This window comes from Bombina bombina, chromosome 12, assembly GCF_027579735.1.
Source record: "Bombina bombina isolate aBomBom1 chromosome 12, aBomBom1.pri, whole genome shotgun sequence".
Taxonomy (NCBI): Eukaryota; Metazoa; Chordata; class Amphibia; order Anura; family Bombinatoridae; genus Bombina; species Bombina bombina.
Window position 1 is genome coordinate 64,682,845 of NC_069510.1, and position 21,046 is coordinate 64,703,890.

Sequence of the window (21,046 nt, forward strand, 5' to 3'; positions counted from 1 at the left end):
GGATCAGACCCGTGTTTAGATCTGGGGCTCCGCCTTGGAGCCTTAATTTTGTTCTTAGTGTTTTGAAGCAGACTCCGTTTGAGCCTATGCATACTGTTGACATTAAATTGTTATCTTGGAAGGTTCTTTTTTTGTTGGCTATTGCCTCTGCGCGCAGAGTTTATGAGATTTCTGCTTTGCAATGTGACCCCCCTTATCTGTTTTTTTCATGCTGATAAGGCGGTTTTACGCACTAAACTAGGGCTCCTCCCTAAGGTGGTGTCGAATCGTAACATTTATCAAGAAATTGTTGTTCCTTCCTTGTGTCCTAAACCTTCTTCAGCGAAGGAACGTTTGCTTCATAACCTAGATGTGGTTCGTGCCTTAAAGTTCTATCTTCAGGCTACTAAGGAATTCAGACAATCATCCTCCTTGTTTGTTATCTATACAGGGAAGCGTAAGGGGCAAAAGGCTACTATGACTTCTCTATCTTTCTGGTTAAGGAGTGTCATCCGCTTAGCTTATGAGACAGCGGCACGACAGCCTCCTGAGAGGATAACGGCTCATTCCACTAGAGCAGTGGCTTCCTCTTGGAATTTTAAGAACGAAGCCTCAATGGATCAGATTTGTAAGGCGGCTACCTGGTCCTCCTTACACACTTTTTCTAAATTTTACAAGTTTGATGTGTTTGCTTTGGCTGAAGCAGCTTTCGGGAGAAAAGTTTTGCAGGCTGTGGTGCCCTCAGAATAGGGTCTGCCTCTTTTTTTCTGTTCCCTCCTGTTATTCATTCAGTGTCCTCTGGAGCTTGGGTATAGTTTTCCCAACAGTAAGGAATGAAATTGTGGACTCTCCCTGCCTTATGGAAGGAAAACATAATTTACACTTACCAGATAAATTCCTTTCCTTCCTGGCAGGGAGAGTCCACAACCCCGCCCATAACTTATTTTTTTGTTTGGTGGCTTCCTTTTATATTATTTCTTCTGGCACCTTTTATACCCTGATGTTACTCCTACTTTTCCTTGTTCCTTCAGCAGAATGACTGGGGGATAGGGCAAGTGGGAGGAATATTTAAGCCTTTGGCTGGGGTGTCTTTGCCTCCTCCTGGTGGCCAGGTGTTGTATTCCCAACAGTATAGAATGAAGTGGTAAACTCTCCCTGCCAGGAAGGAAAGGGATTTATCTGGTAAGCATAAATTATGTTTTTGTTTTGTGATCATATAAAACAATGTTATTCTCAGCAAAGGGCTCCAAGCAGCAACAGCTTTTCTTCTCCAATAAGTATGTTAATTATAGGGATTAACCACAATCCTTTAGAAAGGCTTATTAAATTATTCAAATGCATACAGAAAGAGAAGCAGTGAAGAACGAACAAAAGCTCAGTAGCTTGTTCTATTGGCCAGTTACCACCTGGGAGCAGCTTCTTTTAGCCCAATTGTGCCTTTGACAATTCTTTCCTGTAGCATATCAGTCTGATCCGGCGCAACAAGGTCATTCCAGCCACGAAATACCAGGCAATTCTCCTCTGACCAAGGGAAATGGCAACCCCAGACAATCTTTGTGGCGTCCTTTGGACCTCATCAGTGAGGTGCAGCCATATCCCTCTAAGCAAATTGGGCAAGGAGTCCAAGTAAAAAAAAAAAATATTCCCCTAAAAAAATCATTAGATAAACGTTTGTAAATTATTGTGATTGACCCCTTATGTGTGGTTAGGTAATGTATGTGGATGCCTAAGGCATCATCATCAAATAGTAGTGGTGACTGGGCTCAAATAAGGTAAAAAGTTTCTGAGACAATTGTGTAACCTATGTTTAAGTGCTGTAGATAGGTAAATAAGCCTTAAAATTGTTACAAATTAATACATTTGGGGATTGTACTAACTATATTTTATAGAAACAGAGACTGCACTGTAAAATGTGTTTCCCTTTAAAGGGCTATAATAGTTAAACAAAATGACATGCTCTAATTCTTTTGAGCATGCCATTTTAAGCCTATCAACTCTGTACTACTGTGTGTCTAACCCCTGCAAAGGGTTTAAATACATAGTAGAAATACCGCTCAGGATTCATAGAGCACTGAGCCCCTTTTGTGAGGGTTAAACAAACAGTGTGTAGGGTCAATAGTTGTAAAATGACAAGCTCTAATTGTGACGGATACCCCGGCTACCCCGACTGGGTAGCTCCGCCAAAGGGGTCCTGCTTCCTCCCTGGAACAAGCGGCTAGGTAGCCTAGGAAAGTGATTCTAGCAAGAGCCCACCCAAATGACTAGACAGACTAGCATTCAGGTGAAAATAGAACTGACTTTTATTGTGACAAACACACATCTTTTATACACACACTCATCTTGATAAAAACAGGAGACAATGCCACAGTTTTCCCGCCATTCCCGCCCCTCCAGACAGGCTGGCGCCGGCCATAGCAGCCATGGTCCCACAGATTCCCAGTGCCCAGGGGTGGCGGTTTTCGGGGTGATCCAGGGTGTCATTTTAAAGCTCTCAGTCCCCAGAATCCATGACCAGCTCCTCCAAGACGACAGTCCATATACAAAACAACCAGGAATAGAAGGTCTGGGGAATCGCGGTTGCTCTGAGGAGCCCAAAACCGCTAAGCAGCAACAGGGGTGAGGTTGTAGGGGGTATGGGTTTAACCCTTGCAGCCCAGTATCCGTGACACTAATGAATTAGAGAATATTGTTATTTTGATTATTATGGCCCTTTAATGTGTTTCCAATGACTTGTTATACCAGCTGCGGAGTGTTAAATGTATGGAAAAAAGTAATGTTCATCTCTCTGTCTCTCCTATTAGGCCAGCTGGTGAAGATGCTGCTTTACACAGAAGTCACTCGATACTTGGACTTCAAGGTGGTGGAAGGAAGCTTTGTGTACAAAGCAGGAAAGATCTACAAGGTGCCATCCACTGAGACTGAGGCATTGGCGTCAAGTAAGTGATTGATATATTAAAGTTAATTCTAAGAAAAAGAATTGTACAAATGCAGGAGGTAATGTCTGGGTGTCGATATGTCGACATCACTTAGACGGGTCAGAATTGTTAGCAGTTTATATGAATTACTATAGGTGCAGTATCTAGTAGAGAAGTGCATGGGAATTACTTGAGGAGCTGTATATGGTTGATGATTGTCGATAAGGACTGGAGGCAGTCTTTAAAAGCAATGTCTGGATGAGTCATGGATGAATGCTAGTACATTGTTTTTTTTTATATTGTCTAGATGGGTACAAGATGGTTGCAATGTCTGATTAGATCATGGTGGGTTGTGAGTGCATAAATGAGCTTTTGTATATTGTTTCAACATGTCTTGACTGGTTGCTAGTGCATTGCTAGGTTTGTGTATTTTGTCTGGATTGGTCATAGCTGGTTGCTGGTGAATTTATGTGATTTTGTATTTTCTCTAGATGGGTCATGACTTTATGCTAGTGTATTGGTGGGTTTGTGTATTTTGTCTGGATGGGTCATGACATATTGCTAGTGTATTGGTGGGTTTGTGTATTTTGTCTGGATGGGTGATGACTTTATGCTAGTGTATTGGTGGGTTTGTGTATTTTGTCTGGATGGGTCATGACTTTATGCTAGTGTATTGGTGGGTTTGTGTATTTTGTCTGGATGGGTCATTACTTTATGCTAGTGTATTGGTGGGTTTGTGTATTTTGTCTGGATGGGTGATGACTTTATGCTAGTGTATTGGTGGGTTTGTGTATTTTGTCTGGATGGGTGATGACTTTATGCTAGTGTATTGGTGGGTTTGTGTATTTTGTCTGCATTGGTCATGACGTTATGCTAGTGTTTTGGTGGGTTTGTGTATTTTGTCTGCATTGGTCATGACTTTATGCTAGTGTTTTGGTGGGTTTGTGTATTTTATCTGGATGGGTGATGACTTTATGCTGGTGTATTGATGGGTTTGTGTATTTTGACTGGATGGGTAATGACTGAATGCTAGTGTATTTGTGGGTTTGTGTATTTTCTGTGGATGGGTCATAGCTTATTGCTAGTGTATTGGCGTGTTTGTGTATTTTGTCTGGATGGGTCATGGCTTATTGCTAGTACATTGGTAGGTTTGTGCATTTTACTGGATGGGTATGGATGGTGGCAGTGTTTAAATGGATCATGGTTTATTGCTAGTCCATTGGTAGGTTTTGTGTATTTATGATATGTAACAGATAGTGGTAGTGTCTCAGTGATTCAGAAATGGAATCACTATATGGAAAGGTCATGTAGATTCTATTCCAGTTGAAAAGCTTATCAACAATTATTTATTAAATATTATTGGAATTGCTGTAGCTGAACTGTGTGATACATTTGTGGTCACCTTGGATAGAAATCCTTGTATCAGGTTATTTAATAGAGAGGCAGCAGCTTTTATTCAGTAATGCTGACTGGCACAAGTATCTGCTGGGTCTGTGGTATCTATTACTTTATGCAAAAAAATAAACCTTCACATTGAAAGTTTTCTGCATGAGCAACAAATACAGTATTATAAGCTTTAATACCTACATAATATTTTTTGTTGGGCTGGTCTGTTGATTCCATCATGGTGCCAATGTCTGAACTTGTTATTATATAAGGTGTTTTCATGTTAGGGATGGAACTGTATAGAGGCTTGAAGGTCCATGTAATAGTCAATTAAAACTAGACACAATATTGAGAAAACTGATTAATTTGTCTCTTTTCTTTCCACCTTCGCTGTTTCATTGTTACAGATCTCATGGGCATGTTTGAAAAACGACGTTTTCGCAAGTTCCTAGTTTTTGTGGCAAATTTCGATGAAAATGACCCCAAAACATTTGAAGGAGTTGATCCGAAGAGCACCAGTATGAGGGATGTGTACAAGAAGTTTGACTTGGGTCAGGACGTCATTGACTTCACCGGTCATGCTCTGGCACTGTATAGGACTGATGAGTAGGTGACTGTAACTCATAATCCTTAAATGGTGACCGAATTACCATTTACAAATTAGTTTCATGTCCAAGTTTCTCGTCTTCTTCTTTCTGTTTAATTGATTGCTGCTTAGTCATTTTTGCTCCCACAATTTGAGCTGATCACTACATAGGAAGAAGAGAACTGACCCCCAATCGTGGCCATCAGATCTGCCATGCGAAGATATTGTGTTAAAGCTTGGGCAATCATTTTTTTTTCTATAAGCCATTAATTAGAAGAGTCATCATTTTAATAAGTAAAACTGCTCAAATTACACAATTAATTTAATAGGAAAATCTAATGATGACACACAAAAATCTAAAAACACAGATATATCACATGCCATTCAAGGGTGTTTTCCCAGGTATTTTTACAAACCTTAAAAGGGAGGACATGAAACCCAATTTTTTTCTTTCGTGATTTAGAAAGAGCATGTCATTTTAAACAACTTTCTAATTTACTTCTATTATCAAATTTGCTTCATTCTCTTGATATCACATGCTGAAAAGCATATCTAGATATGCTCAGTAGCTGCTGATTGGTTGCTGCACATAAAGGCCTTGTATGATTGGCTCACACATGTGCATTGCTATTTCTTCAACAAAGGATATCTAAAGAATTGAGCAAATTAGATAATAGAAGTAAATTGGAAAGTTGTTTAAAATTGCATGCCCTATCTGAATCATGAAAGTTTAATTTTAACTAGACTGTCCCTTTAACAGAAACCTAAAGCCAAAATGAGAGTAAAATGTAAAAGATTAATTCAATATTGACAAGGACAAACAAATTGGCGTCTATGCAGGTGATTACATTTAAAGGGACATGAAAGCCAAATATTTTCTTAATAATTCAGAGCATACAATTTTAAGCAACATTCCAATTTACTTCTATCATCTAATTTGCTTAATTCTCTTGTTATCCTTTGTTGAAAGGGTAGGCCCTTGAACTACCAGCTATCTGCTGATTGGTGGCTGCCTTTCGTCATTGGCTTATCAATGTGTTCAGCTAAGTCCCAGTAGTGCATTGCTGCTCCTTCAATAAAGGAAACTAAGAGAATGTAACAACATTGCTAATAAAAAGTAAAGAGGAAAGTGGCTTAGAAAAGTATGCTCTATCTGAATCATAAAAGGAAACATTTTAGTTTCATATCCCTTTAACCAATAAAATTGATTAATGGCTTGTACAAATAATAATTTAAAAAATTAATCATTTTATATCAAAGTCCAACAGTTCATTACAATAATAAAGTAACATATTGTTAATATTTAATTATTGAATAGTGTACACGTTTAGAGCTTTTTATTAAACCAAAAAATACTATTTAATGCTATCATTCTACTCATGCATTTGAAAAGCTTGTGATTAGTATGATGCTGCAGGGCTAGAATGGCGTCAGATTTGAAAATCCTGCAAAAATCAATGGATTAAATGGGAACCACAGTGTCAAGACGTATACAGCATTTTTATGTGTTTTTGCTTTTTTTTATACATAGGCGAAAAGATTCAGTTCTAAGTGTTTTACTATTATTATGTCAACAAAACAATATTTATAGTACTAGTAATAGTGAAATGCTGATGTTGTTATCTTACGGCTAGCATTGCTGGAGCACCAAGCGGTTAATAGACTTGTCATTTCACCAAAGCATTAAGGAGCAGACAAACCGAAATTAACAAGAGACTGGCAGAGTGGTGCTCACAAGCTGATGTGATTGTGTCACCTCTGCTAATAGGGACAGAAATGCATCATACTGCATTGTGCACTTTTAATTTTCAAAAATGCAAACCCCACAATTTTTAGAGTTAAATTACCGGACTTATAGTCGTTTTAGCTGTATATAAGTCACAGTTTAGTTTTGCTAGAAATGTTGGTTTGATGTGTTCAGATTGCTAGATAAAGATGTGCTAGGTGGGCAGGTGTACTGCTAATAGGGTACATTTGTGATATCTACCATAGATTTGGAGAAGCAGAGTCGGTACATGGTCAAATGTAACAGTGCAAGCTGGGAATGTATTACTGCACCATTAGTACATATTGATGAAATGCTCTATTTGGTAAATATAATTAAAAAATAGCTCATTTAATAATGTTAAATTTTATTATTACTGGCTACTCATTGATGTCATGCACATTAATGCTGTGCGTTCCATGTTCTAATAAAGTAAGTATTTTTTTCCAGTTATTTGGACCAGCCCTGCCTGGAAACCATCAGCCGCATCAAGCTCTACAGCGAGTCACTTGCAAGATATGGGAAGAGCCCTTACTTGTACCCTCTATATGGACTTGGAGAGTTGCCGCAGGGCTTTGCAAGGTGAGTGCATAGATGTAATATGTCAACTCAATAGTGTTCAACACATCCTTGGAATGTGCTAAGGGTTAGTATGGTAGGAGAGTGCGGGGGGGGGGATCAGTGTCCTGAGGGAAACAGTATCATAGTGTTGTGGGGGGGTGCTGTGGCTTAGTACTAATGTAGTGCTGAAGGCCAGTATCCTCTGCTCTACCTATTACCTACATCTCTCTTTTCTCATTAACTCCTTAAACCCCTGTCTTCAAGATATTTTATGAATTTCACACATTGTATGGAATTCCTTGCCTCACTCTTTAAAACTTGCCCTCTACCTTGCAAAGTTTCAAGTGTTCCATGAAAATAGATCTGTTTAGGGGTCTATGCACCTTACATTAAGATATTTATCTGATACTCTTCCCCTCTGATCCCTCATCTTCCACCTTAACAATCCCCATGCGTACCAGCTTTTTTAGGTTGGCACACTCGTCCATGTGTCTTGTTGATCATCTCTTGTAAAGGTGGTTTATAGCAGATACATTGACTCATGGCAAGGCCCTTTACCCTTTTGATTCATGTAAATCTCTTTTCTTGTAGACATTTAAATAATATGGAGTTGTTTTGTAACTAAATAAATTATAATAATATTGATTGTAATAATAATAATAATAATAATAATAATAATAATACAAAATAAAAGCAGGGAGTAGTGGAACATGTTGACTCATTTACCAGTAGCACCCTCCATTACTGATATGGAGCATTCCTAGGTTATAAAGTCTACAACTTTCTGTGCTGGGAATACAAAATATTATCTTAGAAGAGAACTTTTGAGTGACAAGAAACAACTAGTAGTAAGTGGGTGTATTAGACTGTTGAATGAGAATCGTTGTGGTACCTACTTAAAAATTCTGAAGAATATTAATCCTAATCCATTATACCATGTTTTTTCTGTTTCTCTCTCTAGGTTAAGTGCAATTTATGGAGGAACATACATGTTAAACAAATCTGTGGATGAGATTGTAATGGAGAAAGGAAAAGTTGTTGGTGTTAAATCAGAAGGAGAGGTGAGTTACTATGTTTGAGTACTTCCCATGTAGTCTCTGAATAAGATGTGGGGTTTTGTAACATAATGTTGTGATATTTAGAGTTTTAACGTGGTATCTGCATATCTTTGGAATTCTCTACACATTGGTGTAGATTTACTAAAGTTCGAGCGGACATGATTCGCTGTAGCGAATCATGTCCGCTCGACCTTGGCATATGCTGTCAGCATTTAACATTCCACAAGCATTTCTGATGAAATGCTTGTGCAATGCCCCCCTGCTCACTGGCAGCCAATTGGCCGCTAACAGGGGTGTCAATCATCCCGATCGGATCAGGATGATTTCAGTCCGCCACCTAAAAGTTGGCGGACAAGTTAACTTATTAACTTTCGTTTCTCGTGGACCAGAAACCAAGGGGGTCGGAAGCAGCATTTGCTGCTTAATAAATTGACCCCTATGTATGTCTGTATGAGGAGCTATTTCATGGTTTAAATAGTTTCAGCACATTGATGGTTTGTTGAAAGAGATCCAACAAGGTTTCCTAAGTGTTGTGGTTGTAATGGTTGTTTTTCCTTGTTGCTAGCGGTTTGCATTTGATTTGTGATATCATGTATTGGGCACGTCACGCAACGTTAGCTATAAATGACAAGAAGTCGCCCAAGCTAAATAGGTGAAGTGATGGCCAGTCAATTTAGAACATGATCTCGCCTTTACAACAAGGTTCCTTGGCAACCTCATGAGCACCTAAATCTAGGCCACTGCCTGTAGTATGTTTGGGGTTTTTCTGCTCAGTGTTTGTATGACTATTTACTTTGAATATTGCTGGTGTTTTTATGCTTGGAGACTTAATCCGTGTCTGCATACTTGGAGATTTCCTGCATGGTATCTGTAGATATGGGAACTCCTTATGAGTTATTGTAAGTTTGAGGAATTCACAAATGGTGCCTGTATGTTTCAGGAGTTCATGATGTATTTGTTCAGGGTGTTTGCATATTTAGGTTAGTACACTATTCTGTATCTGTATCAATTTAATGGGGATAATTTACACACGGGTATAATTTAATCTTTGTTGCCTTATTAGTGTTTTTTAGTTACATTCTATTAGCTTTTTGGCAGTAATGTGTAGTAATGTTTTGGGCCACACAATACACTAGGATGCTCTCCAAATCTTATGCCAGCCTATCAGAAAAAAAAAGGTTTTCTTATTGATGCTCATTCAATATTTATTAACAAGAGACAAAAGTGAAAAATGAAAATGCCCTAATATTTTAATTAAATCTTGTTGATAACATTTATTGTTTTTATCTCTCAATAAAAAAAAATTCTACATTGGAAGATCACTATCCAAATAACAACATTTTCTCTTGTAAGGTGTATCCAGTCCACGGCTCATCCATTACTTGTGGGATATTCTCCTTCCCAACAGGAAGTTGCAAGAGGATCACCCACAGCAGAGCTGCTATATAGCTCCTCCCCTAACTGCCATATCCAGTCATTCTCTTGCAACTCTCAACATAGCTGGAGGTAGTAAGAGGAAAGTGGTGTAATATAGTTAGTTTTTTCTTCAATCAAGAGTTTATTGTTTTTAAATGGTACCGGAGTTGTACTATTTTATCTCAGGCAGCATTTAGAAGAAGAATCTGCCTGCGTTTTCTATGATCTTAGCAGAAGTAACTAAGATCCACTGCTGTTCTCACATATGTCTGAGGAGTGAGGTAACTTCAGAGGGAGAATAGCGTGCAGGGTATCCTGCAATAAGGTATGTGCAGTTTTAAGTTTTACTAGGGATGGAATTGCTAGAAAATGCTGCTGATACCGGATTAATGTAAGCTAAGCCTAAATACAGTGGTTTAATAGCGACTAGTATCAGGCTTGCTATCAGAGGTATATACTCTGATTAATGTGCAATATAAAACGTTTGCTGGCATGTTTAATCGTTTTTATATATGCTTTTTTGATAAAACTTATTGGGGCCTAGTTTTTTCCACATGGCTGGCTTGATTTTTGCCTAGAAACAGTTTCCTGAGGCTTTCCACTGTTGTAATATGAGTGGGAGGGGCCTATTTTAGCGCTTTTTTGCGCAGTTAAAATTACAGACAGAGACATTCAGCTTCCCTCAGCAGTCCCCTGCATGCTATAGGACATCTCTGAAGGGCTCAAAAGGCTTCAAAAGTCGTGTATTGAGGAAGGTAAAGCCACAGTGGAGCTGTGGCAGTTGTTGTGACTGTTTAAAAACGTTTTTTTCATTTTGTTAATCCGTTTTTTGTATTAAGGGGTTAATCATACATTTGCAAGTGGGTGGGCAATGCTCTGCTAACTTGTTACATACACTGTAAAAATTTCGTTAGTTTAACTGCCTTTTTTCACTGTTATTTCAAATTTTAGCAAAATTTGTTTCTCTTAAAGGCACAGTAACGTTTTTTATATTGCTTGTTTAACTTGATTTAAAGTGTTTTCCAAGCTTGCTAGTCTCATTGCTAGTCTGTATAAACATGTCTGACATAGAGGAAACTCCTTGTTCATTATGTTTAAAAGCCATGGTGGAACCCCATATGAGAATGTGTACTAAATGTATTGATTTCACTTTAAACAATAAAGATCAGCTTTTATCTTTAAAAAATTTATCACCAGAGGATTCTGGCGAGGGGGAAGTTATGCCGACTAACTCTCCCCACGTGTCAGACCCTTTGACTCCCGCTCAAGGGACTCACGCTAAAATGGCGCCAAGTACATCAAAGACGCCCATAGCGATTACTTTGCAGGACATGGCGGCAATCATGGATAATACCCTGTCAGCGGTATTAGCCAGACTGCCTGAATTCAGAGGAAAGTGCGATAGCTCTGGGGTTAGACATAGTACAGAGCGCGCAGATGCGTTAAGGCCCATGTCTGATACTGCGTCACAATATGCAGAAGCTGAGGAAGGAGAGCTTCAGTCTGTGGGAGACATTTCTGATTCGGGGAAACCTGATTCAGATATTTCTACTTTTAAATTTAAGCTTGAGAACCTCCGTGTATTGCTTGGGGAGGTGTTAGCTGCTTTGAATGACTGTGACACAATTGCAGTACCAGAGAAATTGTGTAGACTGGATAAATACTATGCAGTGCCGGTGTGTACTGATGTTTTTCCAATACCTAAAAGGTTTACAGAAATTATTAATAAGGAGTGGGATAGACCCGGTGTGCCGCTTTCTCCCCCTCCTATTTTTAGAAAAATGTTTCCAATAGACGCCACCACACGGGACTTATGGCAGACGGTCCCTAAGGTGGAGGGAGCAGTTTCTACTTTAGCAAAGCGTACCACTATCCCTGTCGAGGACAGTTGTGCTTTTTCAGATCCAATGGATACAAAATTAGAAGGTTACCTTAAGAAAATGTTTATTCAACAAGGTTTTATTCTGCAGCCCCTTGCATGCATTGCTCCTGTCACTGCTGCTGCAGCGTTCTGGTTTGAGTCTCTGGAAGAGGCCTTTCAGACAACTACTCCATTGACTGAAATACTTGACAAGCTTAGAACACTTAAGCTAGCTAATTCTTTTGTTTCTGATGCCATTGTTCATTTGACTAAACTAACAGCTAAGAATTCTGGATTCGCCATCCAGGCGCGTAGGGCGCTATGGCTTAAATCTTGGTCAGCTGACGTGACTTCAAAGTCTAAATTACTTAACATTCCCTTCAAGGGGCTGACCCTATTCAGGCCTGGTTTGAAGGAAATTATTGCTGACATTACCGGAGGTAAGGGTCATGCCCTTCCTCAGGACAGGGCCAAATCAAAGGCCAAACAGTCTAATTTTCGTGCCTTTCGAAACTTCAAGGCAGGTGCAGCATCAACTTCCTTTGCTACAAGACAAGAGGGAACTTTTGCTCTATCCAAGCTGGGCTGGAAACCTAACCAGTCCTGGAACAAGGGCAAGCAGGCCAGAAAGCCTGCTGCTGCCTCTAAGACAGCATGAAGGAATGACCCCCTATCCGGTAACGGATCTAGTAGGGGGCAGACTTTCTCTCTTCGCCCAGGCGTGGGCAAGAGATGTTCAAGATCCCTGGGCATTGGAGATCATATCTCAGGGATATCTTCTGGACTTCAAAGCTTCCCCCCCTCAAGGGAGATTTCACCTTTTGAGATTATCTGTAAACCAGATAAAGAAAGAGGCATTCTTACGCTGTGTGCAAGACCTCCTAATTATGGGAGTGATCTGTCCAGTTCCACAGACGGAACAGGGACAGGGTTTTTATTCAAATCTGTTTGTGGTTCCCAAAAAAGAGGGAACCTTCAGACCCATTTTGGATCTTAAGATCTTAAACAAATTCCTCAGAGTTCCATCGTTCAAAATGGAAACTATTCGGACCATCCTACCTATGATCCAGGAGGGTCAATACATGACCACAGTGGATTTGAAGGATGCTTACCTTCACATACCGATTCACAAAGATCATCATCGGTTCCTAAGGTTTTCCTTTCTGGACAGGCATTACCAATTTGTGGCTCTTCCCTTCGGGTTAGCTACAGCTCCAAGAATCTTTACAAAGGTTCTGGGATCGCTTCTGGCGGTTCTAAGACCGCGAGGTATATCAGTGGCCCCTTATCTCAAGGACATCCTGATACAGGCGTCAAGCTTTCAGATTGCCAAGTCACATACGGACATAGTTCTGGCATTTCTCAGGTCACATGGGTGGAAGATGAACGAGGAAAAGAGTTCTCTATCCCCACTCACAAGAGTCTCCTTCCTAGGGACTCTGATAGATTCTGTAGAAATGAAGATTTACCTGACAGAGTCCAGGTTATCAAAGCTTTTAAAATCTTGCCGTGTTCTTCATTCTATTCCGCGCCCTTCGGTGGCTCAGTGTATGGAAGTAATCGGCTTAATGGTAGCGGCGATGGACATAGTGCCATTTGCGCGCCTACATCTCAGACCGCTGCAACTATGCATGCTCAGTCAGTGGAATGGGGATTACACAGATTTGTCCCCTCTGCTAAATCTGGATCAAGAGACCAGGGATTCTCTTCTCTGGTGGCTATCTCGGGTCCATCTGTCCAAAGGTATGACCTTTCGCAGGCCAGATTGGACAATTGTAACAACAGTTGCCAGCCTTCTAGGTTGGGGTGCAGTCTGGAATTTCCTGAAGGCTCAGGGATCGTGGACTCAGGAGGAGAGACTCCTCCCAATAAATATTCTGGAGTTAAGAGCAATATTCAATGCTCTTCTAGCTTGGCCTCAGTTAGCAACCCTGAGGTTCATCAGATTTCAGTCGGACAACATCACGACTGTGGCTTACATCAACCATCAAGGAGGAACCAGGAGTTCCCTAGCGATGCTGGAAGTCTCAAAGATAATTCGCTGGGCAGAGACTCACTCTTGCCACCTATCAGCAATCCATATCCCAGGTGTAGAGAACTGGGAGGCGGATTTTCTAAGTCGTCAGACTTTTCATCCGGGGGAGAGGGAACTCCATCCGGAGGTGTTTGCTCAATTGGTTCATCGTTGGGGCAAACCAGAACTGGATCTCATGGCATCTCTCCAGAACGCCAAACTTCCTTGTTACGGATCCAGGTCCAGGGACCCAGAAGCGGCACTGATAGATGCTCTAGCAGCGCCTTGGTTCTTCAACCTGGCTTATGTGTTTCCACCGTTTCCTCTGCTCCCTCGACTGATTGCCAAAATCAAACAGGAGAGAGCATCGGTGATCTTGATAGCGCCTGCGTGGCCACGCAGGACCTGGTATGCAGACCTAGTGGAAATGTCATCCTTTCCACCATGGACCCTGCCTCTGAGACAAGACCTTCTACTACAAGGTCCTTTCAATCATCCGAATCTAATTTCTCTGAGACTGACTGCATGGAGATTGAAAGCTTGATTTTATCAAAGCGTGGCTTCTCCGAGTCAGTCATTGATACCCTAATACAGGCACGAAAGCCTGTCACCAGGAAAATATACCATAAGATATGGCGTAAATACCTTTATTGGTGTGAATCCAAGAATTACTCATGGAGTAAGGTTAGGATTCCTAGGATATTGTCCTTTCTGCAAGAGGGTTTGGAAAAAGGATTATCAGCTAGTTCTTTAAAGGGACAGATTTCTGCTCTGTCTATTCTTTTGCACAAGCGTCTGGCTGAAGTTCCAGACGTTCAAGCTTTTTGTCAGGCTTTGGTTAGAATCAAGCCTGTGTTTAAACCTGTTGCTCCCCCATGGAGCTTAAACTTGGTTCTTAAAGTTCTTCAAGGGGTTCCGTTTGAACCCCTTCATTCCATTGATATTAAACTTTTGTCTTGGAAAGTTCTGTTTTTGATGGCTATTTCCTCGGCTCGGAGAGTCTCTGAGTTATCTGCCTTACAATGTGATTCTCCTTATCTGATTGTCCATTCAGATAAAGTAGTTCTGCGTACAAAACCTGGGTTTTTACCTAAGGTAGTTTCTAACAAGAATATCAATCAAGAGATTGTTGTTCCATCTTTGTGTCCTAATCCTTCTTCAAAGAAGGAACGTCTTTTACATAATCTGGACGTGGTCCGTGCTTTGAAGTTTTACTTACAAGCTACTAAAGATTTTCGCCAAACATCTACACTGTTTGTTGTTTACTCTGGACAAAGGAGAGGTCAAAAAGCTTCGGCAACCTTTCTTTTTGGCTTCGGAGCGTAATACGCTTAGCCTATGAGACTGCTGGACAGCAGCCCCCTGAAAGGATTACAGCTCATTCTACTAGAGCTGTGGCTTCCACCTGGGCCTTTAAAAATGAGGCTTCTGTTGAACAGATTTGCAAGGCGGCGACTTGGTCTTCGCTTCATACCTTTTCAAAATTCTACAAATTTGATACTTTTGCTTCTTCGGAGGCTATTTTTGGGAGAAAGGTTCTTCAGGCAGTGGTTCCTTCCATTTAAGCCTGCGTTGTCCCTCCCTTCATCCGTGTACTTTAGCTTTGGTATTGGTATCCCACAAGTAATGGATGATACGTGGACTGGATACACCTTACAAGAGAAAACATAATTTATGCTTACCTGATAAATTTATTTCTCTTGTGGTGTATCCAGTCCACGGCCCGCCCTGTCCTTTTAAGGCAGGTCTAAATTTTAATTTAAACTACAGTCACCACTGCACCCTATGGTTTCTCCTTTCTCGACTTGTTTCGGTCGAATGACTGGATATGGCAGTTAGGGGAGGAGCTATATAGCAGCTCTGCTGTGGGTGATTCTCTTGCAACTTCCTGTTGGGAAGGAGAATATCCCACAAGTAATGGATGATCCGTGGACTGGATACACCACAAGAGAAATAAATTTATCAGGTAAGCATAAATTATGTTTTTCTTTTGTAAAAAGATCAGATATCGAATAAACACAATTTATGCTTACCTGCGAAATTAATTTATTTCATGATGGTGAGAGTCCATGAGCCATCATATGTGGGATTAAACTCCAGTCCACTAGGAGGAGGCAAAAACACCCAACATACCAGACCTTTTAATCCCTCTCACTTCCTTGTACAACTTAGTCATACGTATGGTCAAGAGAAAGGAGTAAAACAAAGAAGCAGAAAGATAAAGCGAGTATAGTGCAAACTTGTACTGTGTCAACTGTAACAAAAAATAAGGGTGGGTCTAGTGGACTCTCAGCATCATGAAACAAATTAATTTATCAGTAAAGCATACATTTTGTTTCATAAGGGTGCGAGTCCATGAGCATAAGGGTGCGAGACCACAAAACCACCATCAAATAGGGTGGGCTAACAGATAAGGCATGTATGTTACTAAACAGGCACAGTGGCCTGCTGAACTTTCCTGCCGAAAAGCAGACTCTGAAGAGGCAAACATTTCAAAGAGATAAAATTTAGTGAAAGTATTTAAAGAAGACCAAGTAACCACTTAATAAATTTGCTCAATGGAAGCTTCATTCCTGAAGGTCCAAGATGTGGCAACTGTTCTAGTGGAGTGAGCAGTAATGTGCTCAGGGGAGTCTTCCCCGCCACCAAGTACACCATGCGAAAATAAAATCCTTAAAGGCACAGTAAAGTTTAATTTTGACTTTACTGTCCCTTTAAGCAAAACTGCTGTAGCTTTTGGCTTTTGCAGGGTCCAGAAAAATGAATAGAGAAGAGGGAGAAAATAGTAGTTCTCAGAACTGCCTTATCTTGATGAAACAAATCAGTTTAAGGAGGATCACTCGAAAAAGCTGAAAGCACAGACACTCTTCTGGTTGATGAAATGGCCAAGAGAAATAGAACCTTCCAAGACAACAATGGAATGTCAAGACCATGCATATGCTCAAAAGGAGGAGCATTGAGGACTCTTAAAATGAATTTGAGATTCCTTGTGGGAGTAGCTGGTTTAATAACTGGTGACTGGTCTGATTTTGATTAAGACCTGATCAAAGGCCGCACCTTCATGCAGACTTTGAGGCAGTAGCAGGCTTCTTGGATTGTTTGGACTTTGACCAGATCCTAAGCTTACATTCTTGCTTTTTCAAATAAAGATACCAAAGAACAAAGAAAAATTCATAACTGGAGAAAATTAGAAAGTTTCTTAAAATTGTCTGCTCTATCTGAATCATAAAAGTTTAATTTTGACTAGATTATTCCTCCCTTTGGCTGCTAAGCCATTTCCCACCTGGGTCCTAAGCTGGTTTTGATCTTTTTTTTTTTTTTTTTAACTTTTTTAAATATATATTCTTTTTACACTTTAACTTTTTTCTTCCAGATCCCCAAGACTTATAGGTAATCGCCTAACCTTTCCAACGGTGGGTCTTGGGGGTCTGTAGCATCTAAACAGCATACCCCCATCTCTCTATATTGTCCATTGTTAATTTTAAATAAAGTTATGCAGTGATATCATCACTTCATTGCGCGTGACGTCACCGCGTGAAACATGAAGCCCCGGCGATGCCTCTCACTATTCAGGCCAGATCGCCGGGGTGGGAGTAGGTGGGAGCCCCCAGATTGCCCTTAAGGTGGGTGAGTGCTCTGAGTTGTCGTTAGCACCTGACTGAGAAAATTTGCGACGGCTCAGAGCCGTCGTTAGCACTCAAGGGGTTAAGGGACAGTAAACATCTTGAGATTTTAATATAAAATGTTTAGCTGTGTATAGTAAAACAACTTTGCAATATACTTGCTATGTAATGTGGCTCTGATTGTGGTTTTTTTTTTATTCTCAGTGAAATAGAGTTCAAGTAAAAAAGTGCACTTTAGACTTATCAAGGCTAACCCTGCTACATCTATTTCCCTAATTGGATTTAACAGATAACAACTGAAAACAATATACTTTATACTAATAGTATGACTGTCACTAGCCTTGTTGTCTGAAGACTCAAGCCTGGATTGGCTCCTCCAAATAGCAGGTGGTGGGTGGGGTCTGGCTGTTGAAAACAACTGCACAAACAAGATATTACTTTGTTTTAAAAAATTGTTAGACTTGGTTGAAGTTACTTTATCGCAAGACAAAATAAATATCCAATTACAGGGTGTTTACTGTCCCTTTAAGTATATCAAGCGTGTACCTCGGCACAGGGGTTACAAATGTTAAAAAACAAACAAACCAAAACTTTTATAGCAACTTCTTAAGAAAATATGAAACATGCAAGTTAAAAAGTAAACTTTTACGGGTTTTACCCTGTATTTGTGCGTACTCATAGAGCTCAACTATGAGTAGGCGCTAGTACAGCGCGAAACGCGTAAGAGTTTTCTTTTTAACCTGCGTATTACACCTGTACTAGGACTACCTTTTGTCTATTGTATTCAGCTATTGTCGTGCTGTTAGTTTAGACCCCCCTGCGCCCTGAGGGACTGTGGGTTGTAGTCTCATCCTGTGCAGATGTCTCACTGTAGTTCTCCATGGTGCTTGAAGTGGCAGTTGCCTCGCTTTGGATACGCTCTTGCGTATTTTTTTGATATGGAATATTTTTTCCTTTAAATTTTCTTGTCTATCACCTGTGTCATCTAATGCAGGGTTCTTCAAACCTTTTTTCCTGAGACCCAGTGCAATAATACCACAAACCTTTGCGACCCTATTTTTATGCTTGGTCTGAAAATTTCTGGAGTAATATACAACAAGATAGATGCAATTTTTGGCAAAGTAACTAAAATGTGTGCGTTCTTAATACAAGATTGTATTCAAACTTGAAAGTGTTGTAAAAGGTATTAACACACACACCCCAATCTCATCTCACATACACTCTCATAAACATACACACCACACACTCTCATACAACACAGACACATACACTCTCATATAACACACCACACGCTCTCATACAATACACACACACTCTCATAAACACACACATACACTCTCATATAACACACCACACACTCTCTCATTAACACACGCATACACACTCATATAACACACCACACACTCTCATACAATACACACACACCCACTCTCATATAACACACCACACGCTCTCATACAACACACACACACCCACTCTCTCATAAACACACATACATACACTCTCATATAACACACCACACGCTCTCATACAACACACACACTCTTTCATAAACACACACACATACACTCTCATATAACACACCCCACACTCTCATACAACACACACACACACTCTCATTAACACACGCATACACACTCATATAACACACCACACACTCTCATACAATACACACACACACTCTCATAAACACACACATACACTCTCATATAACACACCACACGCTCTCATACAATACACACACAGACACACTCTCATTAACATATACACTCTCATATAACACACCCCACACTCTCATACAATACACACACTCTCTCATTAACACATGCTTACACACTCATATAACACACCACACACTCTCATACAATACACACACACACTCATAAACACACACATACACTCTCATATAACACACCACACGCTCTCATACAACACACACACACACACACTCTCTCATAAACACACACACATACACTCTCATATAACACACCACAGCGCTCTCATACAACACACACACACCCACTCTCTCATAAACACATACACTCTCATATAACACACCACACACTCTCATACAACACACACACACCCACTCTCTCATAAACACACACACATACACTCATATAACACACCACACGCTCTCATACAACACACACACACCCACTCTCTCATAAACACACACACATACACTCTCATATAACACACCACAGCGCTCTCATACAACACACACACCCACTCTCTCATAAACACACACATACACTCTCATATAACACACCACACGCTCTCATACAACACACACACACTCTTTCATAAACACACACACATACACTCTCATATAACACACCACAAGCTCTCATACAACACACACACACCCACTCTCTCATAAACACACACACATACACTCTCATATAATACACCACACGCTCTCATACAACACACACACACCCACTCTCTCATAAACACACACACATACACTCTCATATAACACACCACACACTCTCATACAATACACACACACACACACACACACACTCTCATATAGCACACCCCACATTCTCACACAACACACACAAGTCACAACCCAGTAAGTATGGTTTGAAGAACCCTGAATTAGGTTATGTCCAGTGAGGGCTTTGAAAGCATTGTCAGATCAGGGATAGCTAGCATTTCATTGTAATTCTGTAGTAATGTTTGGCAGCTGGTGATACCATCTGGTAGAGGTTGTCTTTGCACAGTGTGATGACATCCTTAGAGGCCATGGTTGAGAAGTATTAATTTTCTCCAACATAGGTGTGTCCGGTCCACGGCGTCATCCTTACTTGTGGGATATTCTCTTCCCCAACAGGAAATGGCAAAGAGCCCAGCAAAGCTGGTCACATGATCCCTCCTAGGCTCCGCCTACCCCAGTCATTCTCTTTGCCGTTGTACAGGCAACATCTCCACGGAGATGGCTTAGAGTTTTTTAGTGTTTAACTGTAGTTTTTTTTATTCAATCAAGAGTTTGTTATTTTGAAATAGTGCTGGTATGTACTATTTACTCAGAAACAGAAAAGAGATGAAGATTTCTGTTTGTATGAGGAAAATGATTTTAGCAACCGTCACTAAAATCCATGGCTGTTCCACACAGGACTGTTGAGAGCAATTAACTTCAGTTGGGGGAACAGTGAGCAGTCTCTTGCTGCTTGAGGTATGACACATTCTAACAAGACGATGTAATGCTGGAAGCTGTCATTTTCCCTATGGGATCCGGTAAGCCATGTTTATTACGATCGTAAATAAGGGCTTCACAAGGGCTTATTAAGACTGTAGACTTTTTCTGGGCTAAATCGATTCATTATTAACACATATTTAGCCTTGAGGAATCATTTTATTTGGGTATTTTGATATAATAATATCGGCAGGCACTGTTTTAGACACCTTATTCTTTAGGGGCTTTCCCAAAGCATAGGCAGAGCCTCATTTTCGCGCCGGTGTTGCGCACTTGTTTTTGAGAGGCATGGCATGCAGTCGCATGTGAGAGGAGCTCTGATACTTAGAAAAGACTTTCTGAAGGCGTCATTTGGTATCGTATTCCCCTTTGGGCTTGGTTGGGTCTCAGCAAAGCAGATACCAGGGACTGTAAAGGGGTTAAAGTTCAAAACGGCTCCGGTTCCGTTATTTTAAGGGTTAAAGCTTCCAAATTTGGTGTGCAATACTTTTAAGGCTTTAAGACACTGTGGTGAAAATTTGGTGAATTTTGAACAATTCCTTCATGTTTTTTCGCAATTGCAGTAATAAAGTGTGTTCAGTTTAAAATTTAAAGTGACAGTAACGGTTTTATTTTAAAACGTTTTTTGTACTTTGTTATCAAGTTTATGCCTGTTTAACATGTCTGAACTACCAGAT

General features: G+C 40.3%; 1 protein-coding gene across 1 annotated transcript in view; it reads left to right on the top strand.

Annotated features, from left to right (window-relative positions):
- Window positions 1-21,046, top strand: part of GDI1 (GDP dissociation inhibitor 1) — a 71,745-nt gene that overhangs the window by 35,076 nt on the left and 15,623 nt on the right. The window contains exons 4-7 of the mRNA XM_053695684.1: window positions 2,781-2,915; window positions 4,688-4,886; window positions 7,082-7,213; window positions 8,154-8,253. Of these exons, the coding sequence (XP_053551659.1) occupies window positions 2,781-2,915; window positions 4,688-4,886; window positions 7,082-7,213; window positions 8,154-8,253 (566 nt within the window). The remainder of the gene's footprint in view (window positions 1-2,780; window positions 2,916-4,687; window positions 4,887-7,081; window positions 7,214-8,153; window positions 8,254-21,046) is intronic.